Source organism: Mandrillus leucophaeus, unplaced genomic scaffold (assembly GCF_000951045.1).
Source record: "Mandrillus leucophaeus isolate KB7577 unplaced genomic scaffold, Mleu.le_1.0 Scaffold442, whole genome shotgun sequence".
NCBI lineage: Eukaryota > Metazoa > Chordata > Mammalia > Primates > Cercopithecidae > Mandrillus > Mandrillus leucophaeus.
In genome coordinates, this window is record NW_012104721.1 from 1,131,663 (window position 1) to 1,155,084 (window position 23,422).

The window sequence follows — 23,422 nt, forward strand, 5'->3', positions numbered from 1 at the left end:
ATGAAGCCCTCCACAGTGCAGAACTTCAGGTGGGAACAGAGGTCAGCCACCTACAGCAGCCCCAGCCCCAGCCCCAATCCACCCAAAGCCTGACCTTCTAAGGAAGGACGGGAGGCCCAGCAGCACTGAGCCAGCAGAGCCCAGGGTTCAGCCTGATTCTGCCTGTGACTCACTTTGTGACCTCAGGAGAGTCCCTTCCCTCTGGGCATCAGTTTCCCCTTCTGGAAAATGGAGAAGGTGGCTGAGCTGTTCCCTGAAGTTTCATGCAGTGGAACATTCTAGGGACCTGGAATTTCTGGTCATCTTCTTGGCAGCCTAAGAGTGGCTTCCTCTCCCTGCTTACTCGGGGACTGAGGAGTCTGGGGGTGGAGAAGCTCCTGGGTTGCAGAGGGTGCCCTCACCTGACTGTCAATGCCCAGCATCAGCAGCATGGAGAAGAAGAGGATGGCCCAGAGTGGGGAGATAGGCAGCTGGGTCACCGCCTCTGGGTATGCCAGGAACGCCAGCCCAGGGCCTGAACAGAGAAGGGCAAAAGACAAGAAAAATAAAAGGTACTCAGCACCTACAGCCTTTCTAGCACATTGCCCATTTTCTAAGCCTTATTTCATTTCATCTTCAGAGTAACCTTTCAAGTGAGTGTTTTCAGCCCCTTTTTCCAGATGCAGAAAGAGGGTGGGGGATGAGGGGCCATAGTAATTGTGCCCAGAGACAAGAGGACCAGTGAGGAGCTGTGGCCATCATCTGGAGGGGGGACAGCATGGCCTGGCCAGTGGTGGGGATAGTGCAGGTGCAGAGAGGCAACCAGATAGAGATGTGGGGGGCAGAGGGGCAGGTCCTGGTATCGGCTGGCTTGCAGGGTGAGGGTGAGGGAAGAGTCCAGGATGATGCTGAGGTCTCCACCCTGGGCACTGGATGGTGAGACCCTTCTGTGATGGGGAGTATAGCGGAAGAGAAGGCTTTGGAGCCTTGTTTGGCATGTGTTGAATTTGAGTATTTGGTGCAGGTGTCTAAGAGATCAGGAAATCTTGGAATGAGAAGGAAAGAGATTGTAACCTCCCTGGGTCTGGCTCTGGATGGAGGTGGTGGAATGGCTGGGGAGTTGCAGAGAAATGAGATGGCGGTTGCCCTTGAAGGGGAGATTAGAACCGGAGCAGAGAATGCTCCTTTCACGGGACCAGCCCACTTCTTCAAGGGACCAGTTGTGTGGCCTCCATGAGCCTCAGGGGCCTCTGCCCTGCACACAGCGAGTTCCTCCCATTGGCTGCTTGCCTGGCTGTGCAGAGAAGGGCTGTCTGGGGTTTTCCTTGGGCTCTGTGGCATTGATGACTGTGTGGTGAGCAGACTTGGCATGGCCCACTTGGTGAGAACATTTTTGGAGCTGAGACAAAAGCATGGATTTGGGGGTCTTTGTAGTATGGTGATGAACATATCTGAATTGAGCCAAAGTTCATACCCCCAAGGCAAGAGTGGATCTTCTCCCCAAAATGTCCAGGTTTGTGCTGGATGTGCCAGTATAGCCAAGAGACTAAGATCCCAGGCTTGGGAGTCAGCCAGACCTGGGCTCCAACTCCAGATCTGCCACTTTCCAGCTCCATGCCCTTAGGAGGTGAGTCTCAGTTTCTCATCTATGAAATGGGCTAACAGTAGCATGTATCGCAAAGTGTTGAGAAGAATCACAGGTACAGTCCATGTAAAATGCTCAGTGCATTGCCTGGCACATAGGGAGTACTCAAGGCCAGTGAGCCACAGTAGTGGTGTTAATGGTGATGATGGCAAAGGCCAGCGTGGTTAGTGCCCCCACGCCAGGAGCCCGGCCCCACACAGTGTTGCACTGACCTGAGGCCGCCACGTCAGCAATGGACCTCTTGGTGACATGGGCCATGAAGCCCACGATGGAGAAGATGACGAATCCTGCGAACATGCTGGTGCACGAATTGATGCAGCAGACGATGATGGAGTCCCTGGAGAGAGGGAGGGGTGGGGTCAGGAGGGTGGGACTGGCAGACAGTGTAGCTGCTGGCTGTGGTTATGAAGGGGTGGCCCGGAGGAGGGAGCTGGGAACGGGGCTACACTTTGGGCCCCAGAAGTACAGGCCCTAAGAGCAAGCTAGGGGAGGGCAGAGCCAGAGGACCGGGGTCAGGAAAAGGGGACAACAGGAAAGTCTGTGTCTCCAGAAGGAGTGACACAAAGGACTGGCTCAGGGAGAGGTTAAGCTGAGAGTGCAAAGTGGCCAAAGAGGGCCCTAACACGTGAGTGTGGGGTGCGGACTCGAGGGGCTCGGCCAGGAATGAAGGGGCTCCCACAGCTGTCCTCTCCAACCTGTAGACGTTGTTGTGGAAAGAGTTGTAGCTCCCAAGAGCGATCAGGGACCCCAGGCCCAGCCCATATGAGAAGAAGATCTGGGTCGCCGCATCCAGCCACACCTGTAGGCAGAATTATCAAAGACCGTCAACAGTAATCACCATAGCCACAGCTCACCAGGGCCTTTTCCATATGCCCACCAGCTCTCCCTGGCAACAAACCCGGTCTACAGTGAGGGTCAGAAAGATGTAAAAGCTTGTCTCAAAGCTGCTAAGTGGTGGCTCAGAATCCAGGCCGGGAGGAGCACTCACCTCAGAGTCAGACAGCTTGCGGAAGTTGGGTGTGATGTAGAAGAGGATGCCCTCCTTGGCTCCGGGCAGCGTCACTCCACGGAAGAACAGGATGATCAGCATGATGTAGGGGTATGTGGCTGAGAAGTAGACCACCTGGGAGGAAAGTGGGTGACAGGTGACACCTCCTCCTGTACACCCTTGCTTCCTCCTCCCCCATTTCCCCTACATCCATATCTGTTGTGGCTCTGGGCTTGATTCCAGTTCTTCCACCTCCAGGAAGCCTTCCCAGATCCTTGCTCTCCTTGGCCACTTTTCTGAAGCTCCTCCTTGGAGTCTGAGCCAACCAGCTCACATTTGGTTTTTCCCTTCCCCTGTTTCGTCCTATTTTTTGACTTCTAAATTATCCAAGTAATGCATGTAGTGACAGGAAAACTTTTAAATTACATATGCACACACACACATAAAATGAAAGTTCCCTTCACCAGCACCTAGAAAGTAAGTTATGTGGGGGAGCAAGGCTTGCGTTGTTCACATCCCCATACCTATATAGTAGACACTCAATAATTGTCTGGCAAACACATAAGTGCATGGATGTTCCTACTTTAATGCTCTTCTGAAACTCTCCTTTGCAGATGTAATTACATTTTCTTACAAAATGAGGTTCAAATTAGGTACTTGCCTTTCCATGTAATATGTTTAGAATTAAAAAACAAAACACAATACATACAGGTTTGTTTCTCATTTTGTTTACTAAACATTGTTTTATTGCCTCATGAACAATTTGACATTTTAATTACACAAAACAGTCCCTCAGAAGGTCCTACCATTCTCTTTTTAAGTTTCCCCACTGTTATGTGTTTAGGTTACCTCCAATTTTATGTGACTCTAAATAATACCACATTAAATACCCCTGTATCTTCAGCTACAAAATTATTATACCACTCTTGGGAAAAATTTCTAGAGGTGGAATTACTGAGTTAAAAGGAATAAATTCATCACAGGCTTTAGATCCATATTACCTTGTTGCCTTCAAGAAATGGAACTTCACCTGGTATTACAGAGAATGTCTTCCTGTCATAAGACGAGCACTGGGTATCATCATTTAAACAATTATTTTTTGTCAAATTGATCATCATTGTCTAAAATTGCATTTCTTTGCTCACTAGTGTGGAAGAGCAATGTTCAAGTTCGATGACCTTTGTATCTGAGAGTCTAATGTGAGCCTGTTTCCCGGTCAGCATGGACAATTCACCAGCTTAGCTTCACCTCCATGACTTGACCCTGAGATTCTGCAGGATTAAGGAGGGCAGCCACAATCCAAGAGAAAACCCATTGTACTTGGAGCTAGGAAAAGGGAATTCAAACACATCTGTGTCACCCACAAGTTGTGTAACTTAGGGTCAATGTCGTATTTTCTCTTAGCTTCACTTTCTCTTGTCTGGAAACAGGCACAGTCACACCTGCTGCTCAGAAAGGTCAGTCACATGAGGACATACTGCAGGCTTATTATATGTTGCCTCGGTCTCATACTTCCCCTGCCTTCTGTGTTCAGCGTGAAGCCAGGCACATAGTAGGTATTCAATAAATGCTTGTGGATGGATTGGTTGACATCCTCAATATATGCAGTGAGGGGGTCCTACTCTCTGTCCCCAAGAAGTGGCCAGTCTCTTAATGTAGCAGGAACTCTAATTACCACTCCAAAATGATTATAATTAATACTATGTGTAAGGCATATGCTAAGCATTCTACTCATCTCCCTTGGTCTTTGTGACAACCCTGTAAGGTACTGTTGTTGTGACCATTGAACAGATGAGACTGAGGCTCAGAGGGGTGAATGGCTTGCTCAAGTGCACACAGCTAGAAGCTCAGGGACTGAGATTCAAACCCTTCCAAAGCCCATAATCCCTATACTTTTCTGCCCCGAAAGTTAGACTGGGAGACACTTGTGCCCTCCTCTGGCATCCTTAATCCTAGGAATGGATCAGAGAGATTTTTACACCAGCCTTGGATTTGAGAACCCAGTGGGTCCAGAAGTTCCCACCAGATGGAACTAGGGCCGCTTTTCATCAGCTCTGCCAAGTGTGGAATTTGTTAAGGTTCTGCTTGGTTCGTTTCTGCTACTGCTTCTAGAACCTTGCATCCACTTCTTGGGTAGTTCTGACCTTCCCGCCTCCCAGCTTATTCAGTACAAATCTCTTCTCTGCCCTTGACTTGCCATAAGATCTGAGACAACACACTTGCCCTCTGGCTTCCCTTCAGGTCAAGGCCAGTGAGAGACTCTGCTATATTCTGTCCCCAAGCTCCTGGGGTAGGGCTTGAAAGGGAAAAGAGGTGGAGTAAGGCCAGTTTTCCACCTCCCGGGTGTCCCTGGGCTGGACATCCCAGCTTGGCGTTTGCTCTGCACTTGCTGACAATAAAAACAAGAGCAATAACAACCCCCCTTGCTAGGTGCTGAGTGCTTGACAAAATCACCATCTCATCTGATTATCATAATAAACCAACAGATAAGTATAATCATGAGCCGAGAAGGAACTCAGTTTCCTTCTCTGTAAAACGGGGCTCATGATTATACTTATCTGTGAGGCAAAATGACTTGCCTGAGCTCACAGCTAGTAAATGGTGAGGTTGGGATCTGAAATCATGGACTGCTTAACACAGAGCCTGAGTCTTTAACCATTAACCTATTCATCTCTGTTGTTCCTCAAGGGTCAGGATGTGAAGCTGTCATCTCTGGAGCTTCTGAACCTAGCACAAGGCTTGGTGCAGAGCAGGTGCTCTGGGAAAGTTTGTTCAACAGTCCAGGAGCAACATTTGCCCTCTCTTTTGAGTTGACTCTGTTGGGCCCAGTGGAATCCTATGGGACTCGCTGTGAGCTTCCCACTGTGCTGCGTGCCTGACTCGCACTATTTCCTTTCATCCTCATAACCACCCTAGAAGGTAAGGTAGTGTTGTTATTCCCATTTTACAGTAAAAGAAACTGACACACCGAGTGATGAACGGACCTGCTTAACTCAGGGTTAGATGGGACTCCTGGGAGTTGTGGGCAGAGCTTCCTTTGTAGACCTGTTCCTCTATCCAGTGCCCTCCTGTCCCCACTGTGCACATATATCCCTTACCTTTCCAGTCCAGCCGACACCCTTCCAGATACAGAAATACACAAGGATCCAGGCGATGGCCAGCGTGATGGCCAGTGGCCAGCGGATCTGACCTGGCTTATCCAGCCCGTCTGTCATCTGATGCATGTTGCGCCTAGTCAAACAGTGGAGGGAGGAGAAAGTCACACAGAGCTGGTGGGAGCTGGAGTGATCAAGGGGTGCCCAGGGCATGGCCACAGACGATATGCCCGCCCTGGAACTGTGCTGACACCATCATCACCATGATTCAAGAGGTAGCTGGGGACTGCGAGGCCCACTATACTGATCGGTAGAAAGTGCTGTTTGGTCAAGAGATCAAAGAGAACAGGACCTCCCAGGGCCTTAGTCAGCCACCACTACTGCTCATCTGGATGGCCCGTTGGCCTCCTAGTGGGACGCTGCCTTCAGTGTTCCTCTGTCCCCTCTCCAGCCCCAGAGAGCCTTCTAAATTGCAAGTCTGATCATGTCACTCCTCTGCTTACTGCAATGAATAGCACCCGCTTGTTCTCAGAATGAAGCCCAAACTCCCTGACCAGCCTTTCAAGGCCCTTGCATCTCTCTCTCCTCTCAGCACTCACTGCAGCCTGCTTGCCGGTGCCTAGCCTGACCTCATCTGCCTCCCAGCCTTCACTGTTCCTCTCCAGCACCTGCCTGCCCTGCAGTTTTCTCCTCTAGATGCCACTCCCCATCTGGGCTGGTCCAGGGGCCTCCCTGAGGTCCCCGCAGCCCAGCCGCCTGTGCTTCCGTCCTCTCTGCATTCGCCACCTGGTGGTGCCATTGCCTGTCTGCACGTCTGTGCCTGTCATCAGTTGGCACACAGTAGGAGCTCAAGAAGTGTTTACTGAATAAATGGTTGAATGAAAACTTCAAACGTGCCTGAGAGCGGCATGTGGGAGCTGCCGGAAAGCAGAACCCACGGGAGCAGAATTTGATTATTTGTAAGGAAACAGTGTAACCACGGACATTGCACCATAAAGAGATCAGGCAACACTGATTCTGACACTGCCTGAGAACAGTTCCTCCTGGGAGCTTATCCAAGGTACTCTGGGACCTTCTAGACTGCTCCTGGACCCTTCAGAGCTGTCCAGCATGGATGCTTCCTTCATGCCAGAGAGATTTGGGCCCCAGCACTTCACTGTGTCACATCAGTGTCCCCCAACACACATCTCTACAAGGTACTCCCCTGAAGATACAATCAGCATGGCCTTCACTATGGCCGGAGTGTGTGTGCGTGTTTATTCCGAGTGACTCTAGGTTCGTAAGTAGATCGGGCCGGTTTTCAGGATGAATCAGGATATGGTCGACCTCTCCACGTGATTCTAATTGGCTATGCTGGTTATTCCCCTCCATTTGCCTCTCTGATCCACTCTCCCCCTTGACCACTCTGTGCCAGGCCCCAGGATGCTGACAACTATGGCTACATTATCTGGTCCCCTGCCCTCTGGCTTCTAGCTGAGTTCGATCACCGGGAGGCGCTGGCAGGAGATAAGAGGCAGAGATGTTGGGGAACGTATTGTCCCTGCTAGACCGTGGCTTTGTGGGTAGCTGGATTTCGCTATCAAAGGTCAGAGTTTGTGTGTCTTATGGCTCCATCTATGGTCCAACTCTTTCTGGGGAGAAAAGGCTTTCGGCATCCCTTGTGGCTGCCTTAGCCCTTGCCCTGCCACAACTCTGCAAGTATAGTCATGTGTCACTTAACAACAGGGATATGTTCTGAGAAATGTGTTGTTAGGCAATTTTGTTGTTGTGTGCATATTATAGCGTGTACTTACACAAATCTAGATGGTGTAGCCTGCTATACTCCTACACCATATGGTGTGGCCTATTGCTGCTAGGCCACAAAGCTATACAGCACATGACTGTACTGAATATTGTAGGCAACTGTAACACAATGCATTTCTGTACTAGACATGTCTAGATGTAGAAAAGGTAAAGTAAAATATGGTATTATAATCTTATGGGACCATCATTGTATATGTGGTCCGCTGATGACCAAGATGTCATGTGACACATGACCATAGCCCCTGGCTGACATTCCCCGTCCCTGCCATCCCCTGGCGGCCCCATACTCACTCCCAGAACTCTACCACAGCGCTGGTCATGTTGGTGGTGTTGACCATGCTGTAGTTGGAGAAGCAGCGGTCCGTGTTCCAGGGGTTGTCGCACTGTTTCCACGGCAGTGTCTGCAAGGACACAGTCATGAGGACACATCCCGCTGGGCTCCCAGGGGCTGGCATGAGTGGTCCCAGTGCACCCTGCCCACCCTCATGGTCCCCAAGCCTCCTCACACCTCCCCTTCCCAGCAGCTCTGGGAGGTAAGTAGCATTATGATCCCCATTTGACAGATCAGAGAGGGACAGTGACTTGCTTGAGAATACACAGCTACTAAGTGCCAGGGCTGAGATTTGAACCTCAACCCGTTCACTATGAAAAGAGCCTTCCAAGCTGCAGCCGGGGCTGCTTCCCCACCATGTGACCTTGGGCAAGAGATCTTGCCCATCTAACTCTCACTGCGATGACACCAGCAAACACTTACAGAGCTTGTTCTCTGCCAGGCGCAGTTCTAAGTTCCTTACACATATCTGCTCCTTAATCCTCACGAGAACCCTATGAGGTGGGTTTCACTTTTTGTTTTCTTTCATTTTTTAATTGTGATAAAATTATACATGACATTTACCATCTTAACTGTTGGTGAGTGTACAGTTTAGAAGCATTAAGTATACCCATAATGTAGCTCCCTTAGCCCTGCCACACCTCTGCAAATATAGTCATGTGTCACTTAACAATGGGAATACATTGTGAGAAATGTGTTGCCTAACATTGTCAGCATCCAGCTCCAGAACTTTTTTCACTTCGCAAAACTGCAACTCCACCCACTAAACAACAGCTCCTCATCCCCCTACTCACAACCCCTGGCAACCATCATTCTACTTTCTGTGTCTATAAATTTGACTACTCTAGGAAACTCATATAAGCAAGATCATACAGGATTGTATTTTTGTGACTGGTTTATTTCACTTGACATAATATCCTCAAGGTTCGTCCATGTTGAAGCATGCGCCAGAATTTCCTTCCTTTTAAAGGCTGAATTACATTCCATTGTATGTATAGACCACATTTTGCTTACCAATTCATTTATCAATGAACACTTGGCTTGCTTCCACCTTTTGGCTACTGTAAATAGTGCTGCTGTGAACAGAAGTGTACAAATATCTCTTTGAGAGCCTACTTTTCATTCTTTAGGTATCTACTCAGAAGCAGAATTGCTGGATCATATGGTAATTCTATGTTTAACTTTTTGAGGAACTAGGGCAGATTCTAATTTTATTTCCATTTTGTAAATGAGGGCACTGAGACTCAGAGAGGTTAAGTCTCTTTTCTGAAGTTGCACAGCTGGTATATAGTAGAGTCAGGATTTGAACCCAGGCTGTCTGTGTCCATATAAAATGGACTAACAATACGCACTTTAGAGGAGTGTCATGAGGATTGGATGTGAGCCTACAAGGAGTGTCTGGCTCACAGGAGATGCTAAATTCGTGAGGCTATGGCTGTTGTGGGGAGACCAAGGCCCACAAAAGACAAACCAAGTTCCCCACTCCTGGAGGAATGACCTTGTCAGCAGAGTGGTGGCCACGGCAGGTGGAGGGTGGGCTCTGGGTGTGGCTTCTGCTGGAGGGGGTGGCCAAAGGGACCACTCACCGTGGTGAAGGAATTGTACAGGTAGTAGATGGCCCAGGAGATGATGACGATGTAGTAGATATTCAGCCAGAATGACAGCACAGCAGCCGCAAGGCCCACGCCTGGGAGCAGAACACAGATACACATCCATTTAATACAGACTTAACATGAACTGTCCTGGCATGTTCCATGACCTCTACAATCTTATCGATCTCAGAGAGAGGCATTACTGAGGACACTGAGGTTAAGAGAGAGGCAGTGACTTGCTGAAGGTCATGTACATCTGGCAAGCCAAGGGGCCAGGACTCATGTCTGGGGCCCAGTGCAGACTGGTGGCAGGCAGGGCTGGGGTCTCAGCTTGCCAGACGAGGTGGGGCCCAGGCCCTCAGTCAGTAAGCATGACTCACCACATATCTACCTGGGTGCCTGTCAGGCACTGAGCACGAGGCAAAGCAAGTCACACCCAGCTCTCGCAGGGGAAATGAATGGGCTAACAGGACAGAACAGGCTGATGTGCGGGAGATTCTGGATTGGGCTTCTCCACCTCCACCTCCCTAGTTTCTGACCAGCACTGTCATCTGCCACCTGGCCCCTTGCAACAGCCCTCATTCTGCTCAGACATGCACCTGATGGACGGATATGTGATGTCAACCCTGGTCTGGGTAGACAGCTCCCTCTCTCCAGAGGGGCAGGGGTGTGTGTGGGCAGGGGCACCACCACCCAGGGCTCCGCTCTGCAGACTTACCCTTGAACATAGGAGCCAGCTTCCATACCCCCAGCCCCCCGATGGAGGTGTACTGGCCCAGGGAGCACTCCAGCAGGAAGAGTGGGACCCCCGCAAAGATGAGCGTCAGGAAGTAGGGGATCAGGAAGGCTCCTGCAGGGGAAAGAAGACAGAGCTCGTGGCCCCAAGACTTTCAAGACCTGCCCTGGTAGAGGGATTGCCATGGTTCTGGGTCCCCATCCAGGATTTCTCTATACCCGCCTCAAAAGTAGGACCCACAGCCAACTGCAGGCCCAAGGACAGCCTTACGTGAAATACATCCCATTTTTTGCAGGTGAGTAGATGAACTTCTTGGTATCATTAACAGAGGACAATCGTCCTTCGGGAATCTTTTGATAAAGGGATAAGAAACAAGAAATGGGGCCTGGTGCTCCCTCTGGAGTCTTTAGGGGAGCTTTTCTCCTACAGTTGCCCCAGAAAAATGCCTAAGCAGGATCCTTTTTGCAGGGTCCAGACCCAGCCAGGAGGTCTCCAGGCCAGCACCTACCCCCACCATTTTTCCCGCAGAGATAGGGGAACCTCCAGACGTTGCCCAGGCCGATGGCATAGCCCACACAGGACATGAGGAAGTCGAAGCGGCCCTTCCACGTGTCCCGGTCGGGGAGGTCCGCTGCCTTCTTCTGCACCTTGACCACCAAGGTTTTGGGCTTGTCATTGGCCACAGGGGCCTCGCTGACCTCGGTGGAGATCTGCCCATCAGCCACCTTGCTGCCGTTGGTCGCCATGTCTCGGAATTTGGACGCAGGGGTCCTGGCAGATGGACGTGCGATGTCAGCCCCGGTCCACGTGGACAGCAGTTTTGCGGCTCAAGGGCACCCTAGGAGGACAGGGGTAGGGTGACAGGCACAGAAAGAGAGTATGACCTTGGAGTTGCCTCACCCTAAAATGACAAAAACAAAATAACCCATGAACAAACTAGGGGCTTGAAAAGGCTCTCTATAAGCTCTTCCTCTCGCCCACCCTCGCTCCTGGAGGAAGGAAGGTGACTTTTGTTTCCAAAGACACAGCGATGTTTCCTGGCCTGGCTTCAACTCCAGCCATCTGTGTCCAACCCTCTGTTGTATGTCCTGCTCAGAGGAGAAATCTGAGGCCACCAAACTTCCAACATGAAATATTAAGTATTTAATCATAAAATCTTTAACTTTGCCTTCAAGGATGCAATTGGGAGCCTTGTCCCATTCTGCAGCCATACTAGCCATGGCCAGGGCGAGCAAGAAAGAAGTTCAACCTACGGTTGAATGGGGAGAAAGGTAGCCCCACTATGGAGGGTCCCAGTGAAGACAACAGAGCCTAGGAGTTACAACCTCTGATCACAGTCCACTTTACCACTTTTGAGCTATATGACTTTAAGTACACTCAACCTCTGTGTGCCCCTATCTTTTATAATGAGGATGACACTGGTACATCTCTCACTGGGTTGCAGGAAGTCCTGAGTCTATACTTTTAACAAACTCTGCTAAAGGAGATTCTTATACTGGCAGCCCAGCCCTGGCCCTCAGCTAAGGACCACTGGTTTAGAGGACCTCTTTCAGCCTTCAGTCACCGCAAGATATTCTACTGACACCCTGAAGCCTTCTTACCTTTTTATTTCCAGGGGCAGCATGGGGTACAGTACAGTGGAGGAAACTGGGCTGAGACCAGTCCTGAGTTCAAATCTCCAGTCTGCCTTCTACCAGCTGAGTACTACTGCTCAGTACTACTACTCAATACTATTAAGTACTGCTCTTGTTTGTGCTCAGTTTCCTCAAGTATAAAATGGGGGCAATCCCCTCTGGCTTGTAGAGTTGCATCAAAACTCAGCCGTAATCGCTGCAAGAGTGCTTTTCGTCAGCCTGGTTAAGAGGGAGAACTCCACTCATGGATGTTGTTACTGTGGCTGTTGATGTTACCTGATGGTCGTCGGGGGTGGGTCAGCTCCAGAAGGGCTCCTTCTGCCACTCTGGGTGAGAGCCTGCAAAACAGAGAAGGGAAGGAGAGGAGGGATGGCGAAGCAGCGGTGGGGCAGGCAGGCAGCTCCTACAGAGGGCAGCGGGGGTGCAGGAAGCCTGCCAGGTCGTCCGGGCTGTGCGTGTGTCCCGCAGAGCATCCCCAGCCAGGGTGGCCGCAGCGAGTCCATGCAGCATGGCACTGGCCCTCGGGGTGCTGGGAACATGCAGGAGTGGGGCCTGCTGCCCTCGGGACAGCTGTGGGGGTGGGATGAGGGCAGCGTGGAGAAGACATTCTATAATTTTATCAGAGGAGAAGAGAAACCAACAGAGGGGCTGCTGAGACTTTTCTCCATCCTCCATCCAAACTCGTGGAAATGTTACAAAAAGGCCACGTAAGAACACGAGAAAGAGCACCTTGTTTTGGGGTGAGAAAGGCAGGTTTCCAGAGAGTTTATTTCGAATTATCCAATTTTTGCCCCCTCCCCCCAAATTTATTTTAAAAAAGGATATATCCAAAGATGACTACAATGCTTAGTTTATGAGTGACTTTTGTTTTCTTCTTTGTGCTTTTTAAAATTTCTATAATGTTCTACAAAAGTGATTTAAATTAATAATATAACACAAAATAAACTTGTGGAACCCTCGGAACAACCAGAACATGTGAAGCACCAGTCTGCGGACCCTCAGAGGTGGGAGCTGCGCCAAAGCAAGGTGCAGTGTGACCCTGGCCCTCCCCCCGTGACCTCCACCCTGCAGCTTTGCCCAGTGGGGGCCCAGTCTGCTGTGGACTGGCCCTCCAGCCCTTCACATGCAGTCCCCATTACCAAACACCATCTTCTCCTCCCAGAGTTCACGGAGAACCAGGCCATCTTCAGATCATCCAAACTTTCCTGCCACCCCTGCTCCTCGTTCTCAGGGATGGCCTGCTCACTTTGAGCTCCTTCACGGCACACAGGCTGGTCTTGGATGCCCATCTAGATCCTGGCCTGGGCATGGCAATGTCAGAGAGAGCTCTGGACTCAGTAGGGTGCCTGCCTCCCCTCCTCGAGAATGGCAGGAAGTAGGAGGTGGCCAATTCTGTGGTCTACCAGGGAGTCTTGGGATATGCAGGAGAGAGCAGCCTCAGCCATTAACTGTCCTAACAATGATGGCCTTGACTGTCCCATGATCTACCCTTGTGGTCTCCAGCTGCCATATTTGTTCAAAATGATCCAATCACCTTGGATCAAGACTGACCACTTGACCCAGGCTAGCCAATCAAATTCCTTCCCTGGAAATTTGGCATGGGACCCAGGAAGAGGGGCAGTTTTGCCAGTGACCTGGGAACTCTGGGGCAGTCATCCTCTGCCCATCTTGTACTCAGAGTGAGAGTTGGTCTGCTGAGGAAGGAGAGAACTAGAGATCAAAAGATATAGTGTCTTGAAGCTCCTAGTTTGCAGTTCCAGGCTTTCTTCAGGCTGGTACTTGGATTTTACAAAATATTCCCATAGTCATGAAACAGATGTTTTGCTTACATTGGCTTGGGGGTTCCTGTTGCAATCTTAAATCTCTGCACCATCCCTCTGGTTCACCAGGATGTTCAGTCCATGAGTTCTTCTCCATGACTATATTGAGCACCTCCTCATGCCAAGCCCTGAGCAATCAGAGATGGTGGCTGCTCTGAAGACCCCACCATAAAGAAGACATACATGTGATTTCCAATTTCTGGAATATGGGGATATGTATTCAGATTCAGCTAAATGCCTATAACTTCCCTAGGAAGAGCCACATGACTATATTTGGAGTTTTCCTTTTAGAAGATGTGGCACATATGAAGATAAACAAAGTAAAGCCATGAATTGATACAACTCAAACTTCTTTGAGGATTTAGGACTGAGAAGGCTCTTTGACTTACACAGCGGCAAAACCACCCTAGTGCTAAGTCAGACAGACCTCGGCTCCCTCCAACACCTGCTAATGCTGGGTGAGTTACTTCACCTCTCTGACCCTCATCTGTAACATGGGAGGATAATAATACTTCCTTCAGAGGGTTATGGTGATGATTAAATGAGATCATGTGTGTTAAGCGTGTACAACTATGCCTGGCACATAGTTAGGGCTTAGGAAATCTCAGTCATTGTTATCACTGCAATCGCCACCGAGTATGGATCCATTGTTCTTAATCTGGCATTCACAACTTCCCAGAAGGCTACAACAACAACAATAATAATGCTGATTAACGTTTATTAAGGGTTTACTATTCAGGTCTTTCAGTGTCTTCAGCATTTTAAAAACTCCAATGGAAATCATCCTTTTAGTCCCCCTGGGGAATACCAGCTAACAGAAATGTCAAGTCTCTTGGCGTTGGGCTCTCTTTGTACCAAAGCAAAGAAGTCTAGCTCAGCACCTTGGGCCAGTCAGAAGCTGGGAGTGGTACATGTGTTTGTTAATACAAAAATAATTATTCTGTAATAAAGTCTGGTAGTAAAAAAAATCCCAAACATCTAGTCCACGGGAGGAAAATGATAAAGAGCCTCCTGCTAGTGAACGCGCCTGGGACCCAACACTTAAATGGAGTGGTCCCAAGAAGCATGCCTCACCCGCACACCTGGGGAACAGTGCTTCGGCAATTTTAATTCCTGGCACTTCCCTCTCCTATGAAAAATAACATGCAGAAAGCACAGGTGTGTGTGAGTTCACGGCAGGGTAACTTGGCTGTCTTTCTAGAACATTTCTCTGAAGCAAAACCAACCTTTTTGCAAGTTGTTACTTTTCCTTTCCTGAGACACACCCCTGTATTTTGTGGCTCTCTGGGATCATGTTGGAGGACAGCTCTGTGAGTCTGTAGCGGCAAGACCACACGTTTCTTCCACCTTGTCCTGACTGCCAGTCTGTGATCAGCCTCCTCTACCGGCTGGTGGAGCAGGCAGAAGAAACACCTCTCACCTTCTCATGATCTGGGCATTTTTCCAAAGCCTTCTTCCAGCGTCTTCCCATTCTTCTTCATCAGGTAACAACATTCTGGAGACCCAGAATCCGGCTCCACGTTCCTTCAGGTGCATACTATACCATGATTAACTTAATTCCACCAAAGCCACGTTCACAGGGCACTACTAATGTGAGACCACCAGTGACGACAGGTCAGGTCCTCTGTACTCGCTCACTAACATTCATTCTGCAAGTATGTACTGAGCACATGCTGTGTGCTGAAACGACAATGGAGCCGTCTCTTCAAGCATTTTATATTCTGAACTACACCCTGGTTGCCAGAATCTGAATCAGTGAACTAACAGGTTCCAGCAGAAAGATTCATTTCTGTAAATACTTAGTGAGGCCTCCTATGTGCGTGGAGCTGGGGTGGATACTCAGGGTGTGAGAATTTAGTAAGACCAGACACTTGCCCTTGTCAAGGTCATGGCCTAGAAGGAGAAATATTTCTGCCTATAGCTGATCATAATACCCTGTGATAGTGCTGCAAGAGGTGTAAGAACAAGACACGGTAGGCCTAGAAGAAACGCATTAATACAGCCAGAGAACGCATCCTAGACAAGGGGTCACTTGAGCAGGGCTTTGAAGGTTGAATAAGTATTCATCAGGTTTAAAAAGAGAGAAAAGGTGTTCCAAGTGGAGGGAAACACGTGTACTAAAGTACAAAGTGTGAAGCTAGGAAGGTCAGTATGTGAAGGGTCTTGGACACTGGGCTAAGGAACTTAGGGACTAGCTGCAGGGATGGGACAGGGCTGATAATGGGATCAGATTAGTAAACCAGAAGATGACTCGCTCATGGGGCCTCTGGGAAGGATGGAGTTAGTGAAAGACACTCCAGGCAGGAAGATGGAGAAACGTTCCCAGGATATCCCATCCTTCCTCAGTGTATGCTCTCTGACCAAGTGTTAAAGCCATTGATAAAAATGGGGCCAAACCAAGCACAAAGAATTCCTCTGCCAATCTCTGAATGACAAGATGCTTTGTTAGGGAAAGAAAACATGTACAGTTTGGAAGCCCTACATCAGAAGTGGCAAAATGGGTCAAAACTGGCCCTTGGGCTTGTTTTATTTGGCCTGAGAAAAAAACATTCAGTCTGAATTAGGAGCCAGAAATGGGACTTTCTGGGATACAGTATTTCGAACAGAGGGAGCAGCAAGTGCAAAAGCCCTGAGGCAGGAACGAGCCTGGCACCTTTGAAAGACACCAAGGTGGCCAAAGTGGCTGGAGTCCAGTGTGAGCAGTGTGAGAGGAAACGGATTCAGGAGGAGGTGTTGGGCAGGGGCCAGGTCACACACGTGTCAGAGGCCACAGCAAGAATTCAGGTTTCATTCTAAGTGGGATGGGAGGAAGTGGGGGGTTGCAGTGGTGGGGGAAGAGTCTCCCTCTGGCTGCCCAGAAGAGGCTGCATAGGGGCAAGGGGGAAGCAGGGAGACATGATCAGAGGCTGCCTGTCCAGAGAGATGACAGCGGCTTGCATGGGGGTCGCTGGACCGGCAGAAGTTGGGGAAGTGGCACTGGCACCCACAATCTATTCTGGAGGTGGCGCCCTTGGGCCGTGGGCCTTGCTGGATGATTGGCTGTGAGCAGCCCAGCCCTGGACCAGATGGCAGGCAAGGGGGAGGGGAGTGTGTGGAAGCCGCCTTGGACAATCTCCCTCTGTCCCACTGCATCAGAGGGACAAGCGGCTGCGTGGAGTGGGGACCTAGGCAGAGACCAAGAGGTCAGGGCTGGAGTCTCAGGGCTGCCATTGTCCCAGGCCATGGCCCCACCATGGAGTGAGTGGGGAGCCCTGAAAAGCCAGGGAAGCAAGGAGGGGGAGCAGTGGGTCTAGAAGTAGGACCTGCTCTTCCCCTCCCCCTACCCCACACCACTCCCTCCATGAGGCTGTGCTTGCTTTGCTTTGCTCTCGTTCTGTAATTACAGAAATTACAGAGGCTCGCTTCGACTGCAATCACTCTAGTTTGCCTTTATTTCTTTTTGAAACTCCGTGGTTCAAGAAAGAAATTAATATTGAGTTTGGCTTCATTCCAAGGGGAAACATAATACAGTTTATTCTCTGCCTTTGGGAAAAATGCTAGGCTCAATCCATTGGACAAGGCTTTATTGAGCATCTGTTGTGTACCCAGACTCATGCCAGCTCCTATCGAAGAGCTAGCATTTATTGAGTGCCTATTGTGTGCCAGGCATTTTGCAGGCACTATGTCATCCAGGAGTCATTCCATCTATGTAAGCCAGGGCTACTTCACTCATCTGACAGATAAGGAAACAGCCTTGCCAGCCTGGGGTCTGAAATTGCCCAGTGATTTCAGGGCCTTGCTTCTCAAAGTGCGGTTCTTCAAGAGACAGCATCAGCATCACCTGAGAGCCTGTCAGAAATGCAGAATCTTGGGCCCCACTCAAGACCTATGGAATGAGAAGCTGATTTTTAACCAGGTCCCATGATTTAGGCACATACGACAGCTTCAGAAGTTGTTAAGTTAGGGATGACCCAGATTATTTCATGGGACTTCGTTCAAATCTCTGTGCAATAGGGCTAGATATCTGGCTTGCTTGAGTCCTGATTTTCTCATCTGTAAATGTGGATTTCACAGAATTGCTCTGAGAATTGCATGATAATGCATGGAAAGAGGCCAGCCAAGGGCCTGGCACACAGGAAGTGTCAATAAATAGCAGCTTAGGCTGCCACTCAAAGAGATGAATGGCCGCAAAAGTGCTTTGTAATTGAAAAATGTTATACAAATGTGAAGACCAATTAATACTGGATGATCAGGTACAGAAGGTTAGATGGAGGTTGGAATTGTGCAGGACAGCCGGTGCTGTGGGCAGCGCTTGCCACGCACTGTCCTGGAGATCAGGGAAAGCTCCCTGGAGAATGTGCCCTGATGGAAAGGGAGCCACCAGAGAGGGTCTCCAAGAGGAGACCTCAGAGGCCAGCCAGGCCTGTGGTGGGATGCAGGCTACAGGAGAAATGAGCTGGTTGGGACAGCTTGGGGCCTAAATGGGAGGCCTCCATTCTTGGATCCTCAGCCCCATGCACAGTGGTGCTTAGGGCCAAGACACAACTGGCCTCCTTCCTGGTCCAGACTTGCTCCATGCCAAACCGGTGCACCTGGTCTACCATGGCATTCTATAGATGAAGAAAAAAACCCACCGAGGACTGGTGGTTGGCCCAAGGTCACACAGCATGAGAGTGACCTGAACATTACAGACTCCCACCCAGCTCCCAGCCAGCCACATACTCTTACTCAAGAGACGAAGGAAAGCAGTTTCATGCCTTGGTATAAATCCCTCCATTGCCTCAACGTACCTGAGAGGGAATTTGCAGAAGCAGGTGTCTTTGTCGGTAGTATTTATTGCATGCCTACTCTTTACAACATCCCACTGTGACTTTCAAGTAAGCTACTTATTTTCTCAAAGTTTTTGTTTTGGCCAGGCGTGGTGGCTCACGCCTGTAATCCTAGCACTTTGGGAGGCCAAGGCGGGTAGATCATGAGGTCAGGAGATTGAGACCATCCTGGCGAACATGGTGAAACCCCGTCTCCACTAAAAAATACAAAAAATTAGCCGGGCGTGGTGGCGGACGCCTGTAGTCCCAGCTACTAGGAGAATGGCGTGAACCTGGGAGGCGGAGCTTGCAGTGAGCTGAGATTGCGCCACTGCACTCCAGCCTGGGCGACAGAGCGAGACTTCATCTCAAAAAAAAAAAAAAAGAGTTTTTGTTTCTTTGTCAATAAAGGAGGTCAATAGTGACCACTTCCCACTCTGTGATGACTGGATTTGAATTTTCTAGCACCGTGCTCAGTTCAGGAAGTGCTAAATACACTGAAGCTAAAATGATCGTTTGTCCCATTTTGCAGATGATGGCACTAAGGCCCAGAGAGGTCAAATGACCTGCCCAAAGTCACACAGGACTTGACCCAGGCCCTCTGACTTATAGTCTGGTGCTATTTGCTTGTCTAGGAAGTGCCTCCCAGGCACTGGCCTGTGTGAAATTCCCTGAAGCCATTAGACCTATTGGGCCTCATGACCTGACCTGCCCAAGCATGCCTGCTGGATGCCAGAGGGAAAGAAATGTGACTGCATGGAGATGAGCTTGCCTAGCCTCACTGTCCTAGGACAGATGAATATATGGAGGCTCTAGCCCTTCCCCTCTGCTCTCAGCCTCTGAGAGCCTAGAAGTCAGGTTTGCTAGGACACCTCTGAAACCACAATGTGGAAGAAGGCCAGAAGGCATCCCCACCCCGACAACCCAGGCGAGAACAAATTCAACTTTGCAACTACTGGAATATGACAGACCCATCCAATGGTGAAACAGATTCCAGGAGTATGGTTCTCCTGCTTCTGTAGCCGCCTGCAGAAAAGAAAAATTCCTCAACTTTTCATTAACAAGGGGTGAAAGAAAAAGAAGAGCTCAGCACAGGGAGGAAGTGAGCTGGACACACTTACTAATGTGCGAGGGGCCACTCTAAATGCTTTTTGTCTATTAAATTGCTGTTAGCCCCCATTTTATTGATGGGTAAACTGAGGTACAGAGAAGTTAAAGTGACTTGCCAAAGGTCTCCCAGTTAGGAGCTAGGGGCTCCAAGCCTTGACCCAGGCAGCCGGGCTCCTGTGTCCAAGCTCTTAACCACTCTGCTGTCTCTAATGGGGTACCTGTGGAACCCCCCAAGCCCTCCATTTGGGGTGTACAAGTATGGCCTATCCCCAGCAGCCACCTCCCTCCAGGACAAACCTCCACAAAGACAAGGCCTGCTGTTCTTTTTAAGAAACTCAAAAGAGGCTGCCAGCATAAAAGCCTCTGAGTTCTGGCTCTAAAATGGCTCCTATGGTTGTGCTGGACAAACCCTACAGGTATCCAGGGAGTCTCTGGGAGGTCCCGTGGGATTCTGGCTGAGCCGTGGGGCTGGAGGTTCTAATCAGAGTCCCCAGGAGGCAGCCAGCCTCTAGGGGCAGCACTGCCCTCTTGGAGACCCCAGCTGTCCTCTAACTGCAGACATGGCCTGTGTCTTGCAGCTGCCGCGAGGAGCTGACCTGAGGAGGAAGGGCTTGACACCCTGAAGTCCAGTAGACACAGGTTTGAAATCTCACCCTGAACTTACTAGCTGTGTGACCCTATGCCAGTCCCTTCCCCTCTCTGTGCCTCAGCTTTCTTCTGTGCGCAAGCAGGAGAGTCAGACTCCGATTTCCAGCTCCACCTCACTCTGATCCAATCCTGCTTGTCTCGCTCACACCATCAGTGGTTTACTAATGTCTGTTCCAGCCCCTAATTATCTATAGTGCCCAACTGAGCACCTCATTTTGTCAAGGCAATTTTCAATCCAATCCGCATCTACTGCGCACCTCCAGGGAGCCGGGCCTCATGCTGGGTGCTGAGGGACAAAGATGCAAGTTGGAGTCTGAGTCCTGCTGCCACTGAGCTCTTGGGACAGCTGGGAGATGGGCCACTGACAATTCACATCCACGGTGTAAGTTCTTCCACAGCACACAGAGAAGGAGAGGTGGCGCCCCGCCCTGGGGTCTGGGTTCAGGCAGGCAACTGGGAGGGGTAGCATTGGGTTTGGTGGAAAATGGAGCAGAAGTGGGGATATTTTTAAAATAATCACAGCTAGACGAGCAGGACCGGACTGCTTGCTCTTAACCGCAACCCTAACTGCTCCTGGTCCATTCCAGGCAGACAGAACAAAGCCAAAATACAGAACATATGTGAAGACAGTGAGGAGGCTGGCTTGGGGGCTAGAATCTGGGGTGATTTAGGGAAACGTGGCCAGGAAGCCGCCAGTAGTAGTAAAGAACTCTGATGCAGGAAAAGAGGGCACATTTTACTCTGTAATGAGAATGATGATCACACCGAAGGCTGAGGAAGTGCTTAATGTATTTACTGCCTTTCTGTACTGCACACTGTACAGATGAGGAAGCCGAAGTTCAGACAATCAAACAACTTCTCAGCTCCCAGACACTGCAGTTTGATTCCAAAGCCCATGTTCTTAACTATCTATCTCCTCTCCACTGTGGGCATGGAGTGGTCACCAGGGCTGCCACCTGAGCCATGGAAGGTGGGGAGGTTTGATGTGATGGTGACTTGGCAAGATCTCCCAGCAGCTGTGTGGGGAGGAAGAGAGGAGAGGGAGCATGGGTGGAGGTTGCTGTAACAGGGCTGGTGGAAGGATGAGAGACAGTGCCTGAGCCAGGACCATAGTGGGGGCAAGGAGGAAGGCCTGGTCACCCTATACAACGTGGCTTCTCTCCTGACTAATTACAGATTCTTCTGTCTTAGCTTCCCAGCTGTACCATCACCTCTGCAAGAACAGGGCTCAGATCTTCCACCTGCTCTGCTTCCCCAACAGCAGGCAGCTTAAACAGTGCTAGATACGCGTGCGCTCTTCTGGCTTCTGCCCTCTATGGCAGCAGACATTGTTCTTACAAGGCCTCAGCACAGGAACGTTTGCTTCGGAGAAGGCGGCAGGTCTACAGAGCAATGGTGTGCTGGTAAGTTTTAACAATGGGCTCTTAGGAAACAAAACAGAAGACTCAATTTGCAGCACCTGCTGATTTCTGTGGTGTAAACACTCCCACCGTGACCCATGCAAAGTACTAATACGAGGTCACAGGATTGGGTGTGCACCATCTGGGAGCAGGCTCCAGCACACCACTACGCCTTAGGCCTGGTTCTGCTTGTGGGGCCAGTGAGGCATGCTCTCGGGCAGAAACTGGCCTTGCTTCCTGAGTGGTTTAATGCTGGAAACCCTCTTGGTTGCTTCCTGTAAGGGAAGCCCCAGACGCCACCCCCTGGGCTGGCCCTGGAGCGCATGCTGGGGCCAGTGGGTGCCCGCAGAGATGCCTGCTGCAGGGCAAGGAACATCGCACCCTGGGATCAGATACGGGAACTTGGAGGCATCCCCTGGGTGGATTTAAAAAAGCGGAGAGGGATGGAGAGAGAGGAGGGTGGGAAGGAGGGGGAAAGGAGAGAAAAGGGAGTGGAAGGAGAGGAGGAAAGAAACAGACAAGGAGGAGGCTGGGGTAAAGGAGCAGAGTGATGAGGAGGAAAACAGGAGGAGGAAAGGAGGCACACAGGAAGGGATCAGAAAGGGGAAAGAGGAAAAACAAGGGCAGAAGGAAAGAAGGACGGAAGAGAAAACAGATGTGCCATTCACTGCTTGTAAGCTGTCCAAGGCTCCACTGTGTCAGCTCACTGAACCAAGGAGGGAGGGAGGTAGCCTACCTTTCAGCCAAGAGAAGCCTGAGGTTGGCGGAGGCCAAGGTCAAAAGTGGCGGAGGAGCCGGGATTTTTGAACCCAGGCTGCAGGGCCTGTTCCACTGACTTCCTTCAGTTGGTTCTGACTGTATTTGCTGGGGGCCCATTAGTCTTAACCTTCCACACGGGGCAGCTACCTCCCCACACCAGCTGGAGCCCCCAACCCTGTGCTGGGTATGAGGGTGAGCCCCTGTGGAACAGGTCCGGGTGCCCTCCCTCTGCACCCTCACCGCCTGTTCCAGGCTCCTTTCTTCCTTCTGCCTCTGATGGGTGTGGGACTTTCTGGAGGACTTCAGTTCCGGGGGATGTCTCTGTAAAAGCCCCGTGCTCAACCGGCCAGAAAGGATTAACTCAGACCAGGAAATAAGAGCGGCACGATGACCTTTTGCCATTCTTTTACATCACTCTTTGCCTTTTAAAACACACTTGTAAGAAGCCCGTGGGGTTAAAATAGCTGTTCATTTCTGTTCAAGATGTGCTCGGAAGGCTCCGACAGGCATTAAGGTAAAGGCCCTTTAAGAACTCAGATTTGGGGAAAAGAAAACATAACACCGCAAGGGCTGCCTGAACTAAACGATGAACTAAATAAGTCACGTGCAGGAGCACAGCCCAAATGGAGAGCTGGCTTAGCGTCGCAGAAGGCACATCCAAGACAGTGGCTGCAGACAGCGCCACGGCTCTTTATCAAGCGTCCACACCTGGGACTGCATTCCTCTCTCTCTCTCAGCAGCTCTGCAGGCTCTATCAGCCCCTTCTAGAGACAATCAGACTGAGCCCCAGAGAGAAATTGTCTGGATCAAGATCACACAAAGTCACAAGAAGAACCACCAGGGATCTCAACGTGGTGGTTTTGGGCTGAATGGATCCCACAAATATGTTTGGTTGAGTGGTATCAGATTTGAATTTTAGAATTTGAACTTGCATGCTTTGGAGAAGGGCAGGGGTGATGTGTTTTCTAGTTTACTACAAGTCCCACCATTACTATCATCCTATCCCTGACCTCTTTACGCATTTCTGTGACCTGTCTGGCCCTCAACGGCCCCTGAATTTGCAATCCTTGTATACACGGTGCAGTCGTAGTCACT

At 50.2% G+C, this 23,422-nt stretch overlaps 1 protein-coding gene and 1 long non-coding RNA gene across 2 annotated transcripts in view; one reads left to right on the plus strand and one right to left on the minus strand.

Moving 5' to 3' along the window:
* The window catches only part of SLC6A1 (solute carrier family 6 (neurotransmitter transporter), member 1), a 31,968-nt gene extending 19,823 nt beyond the window's left edge, over positions 1-12,145 (minus strand). The window contains exons 1-10 of the mRNA XM_011994122.1: positions 12,080-12,145; positions 10,678-11,070; positions 10,152-10,283; positions 9,428-9,528; positions 7,802-7,911; positions 5,711-5,843; positions 2,613-2,747; positions 2,320-2,423; positions 1,837-1,961; positions 402-514 (exon numbers count right to left, since the gene is read on the minus strand). Coding sequence (XP_011849512.1) covers positions 402-514; positions 1,837-1,961; positions 2,320-2,423; positions 2,613-2,747; positions 5,711-5,843; positions 7,802-7,911; positions 9,428-9,528; positions 10,152-10,283; positions 10,678-10,915 — 1,191 coding nt within the window. The 5' untranslated portion in view covers positions 10,916-11,070; positions 12,080-12,145. The remainder of the gene's footprint in view (positions 1-401; positions 515-1,836; positions 1,962-2,319; positions 2,424-2,612; positions 2,748-5,710; positions 5,844-7,801; positions 7,912-9,427; positions 9,529-10,151; positions 10,284-10,677; positions 11,071-12,079) is intronic.
* LOC105549529 lies at positions 8,902-21,650 on the plus strand. The gene is made up of 3 exons (XR_001007552.1): positions 8,902-9,006; positions 20,363-20,550; positions 21,360-21,650. It is a non-coding gene; the product is annotated as an uncharacterized LOC105549529 (long non-coding RNA).
* The last annotated feature ends 1,772 nt before the right edge of the window (positions 21,651-23,422 follow it).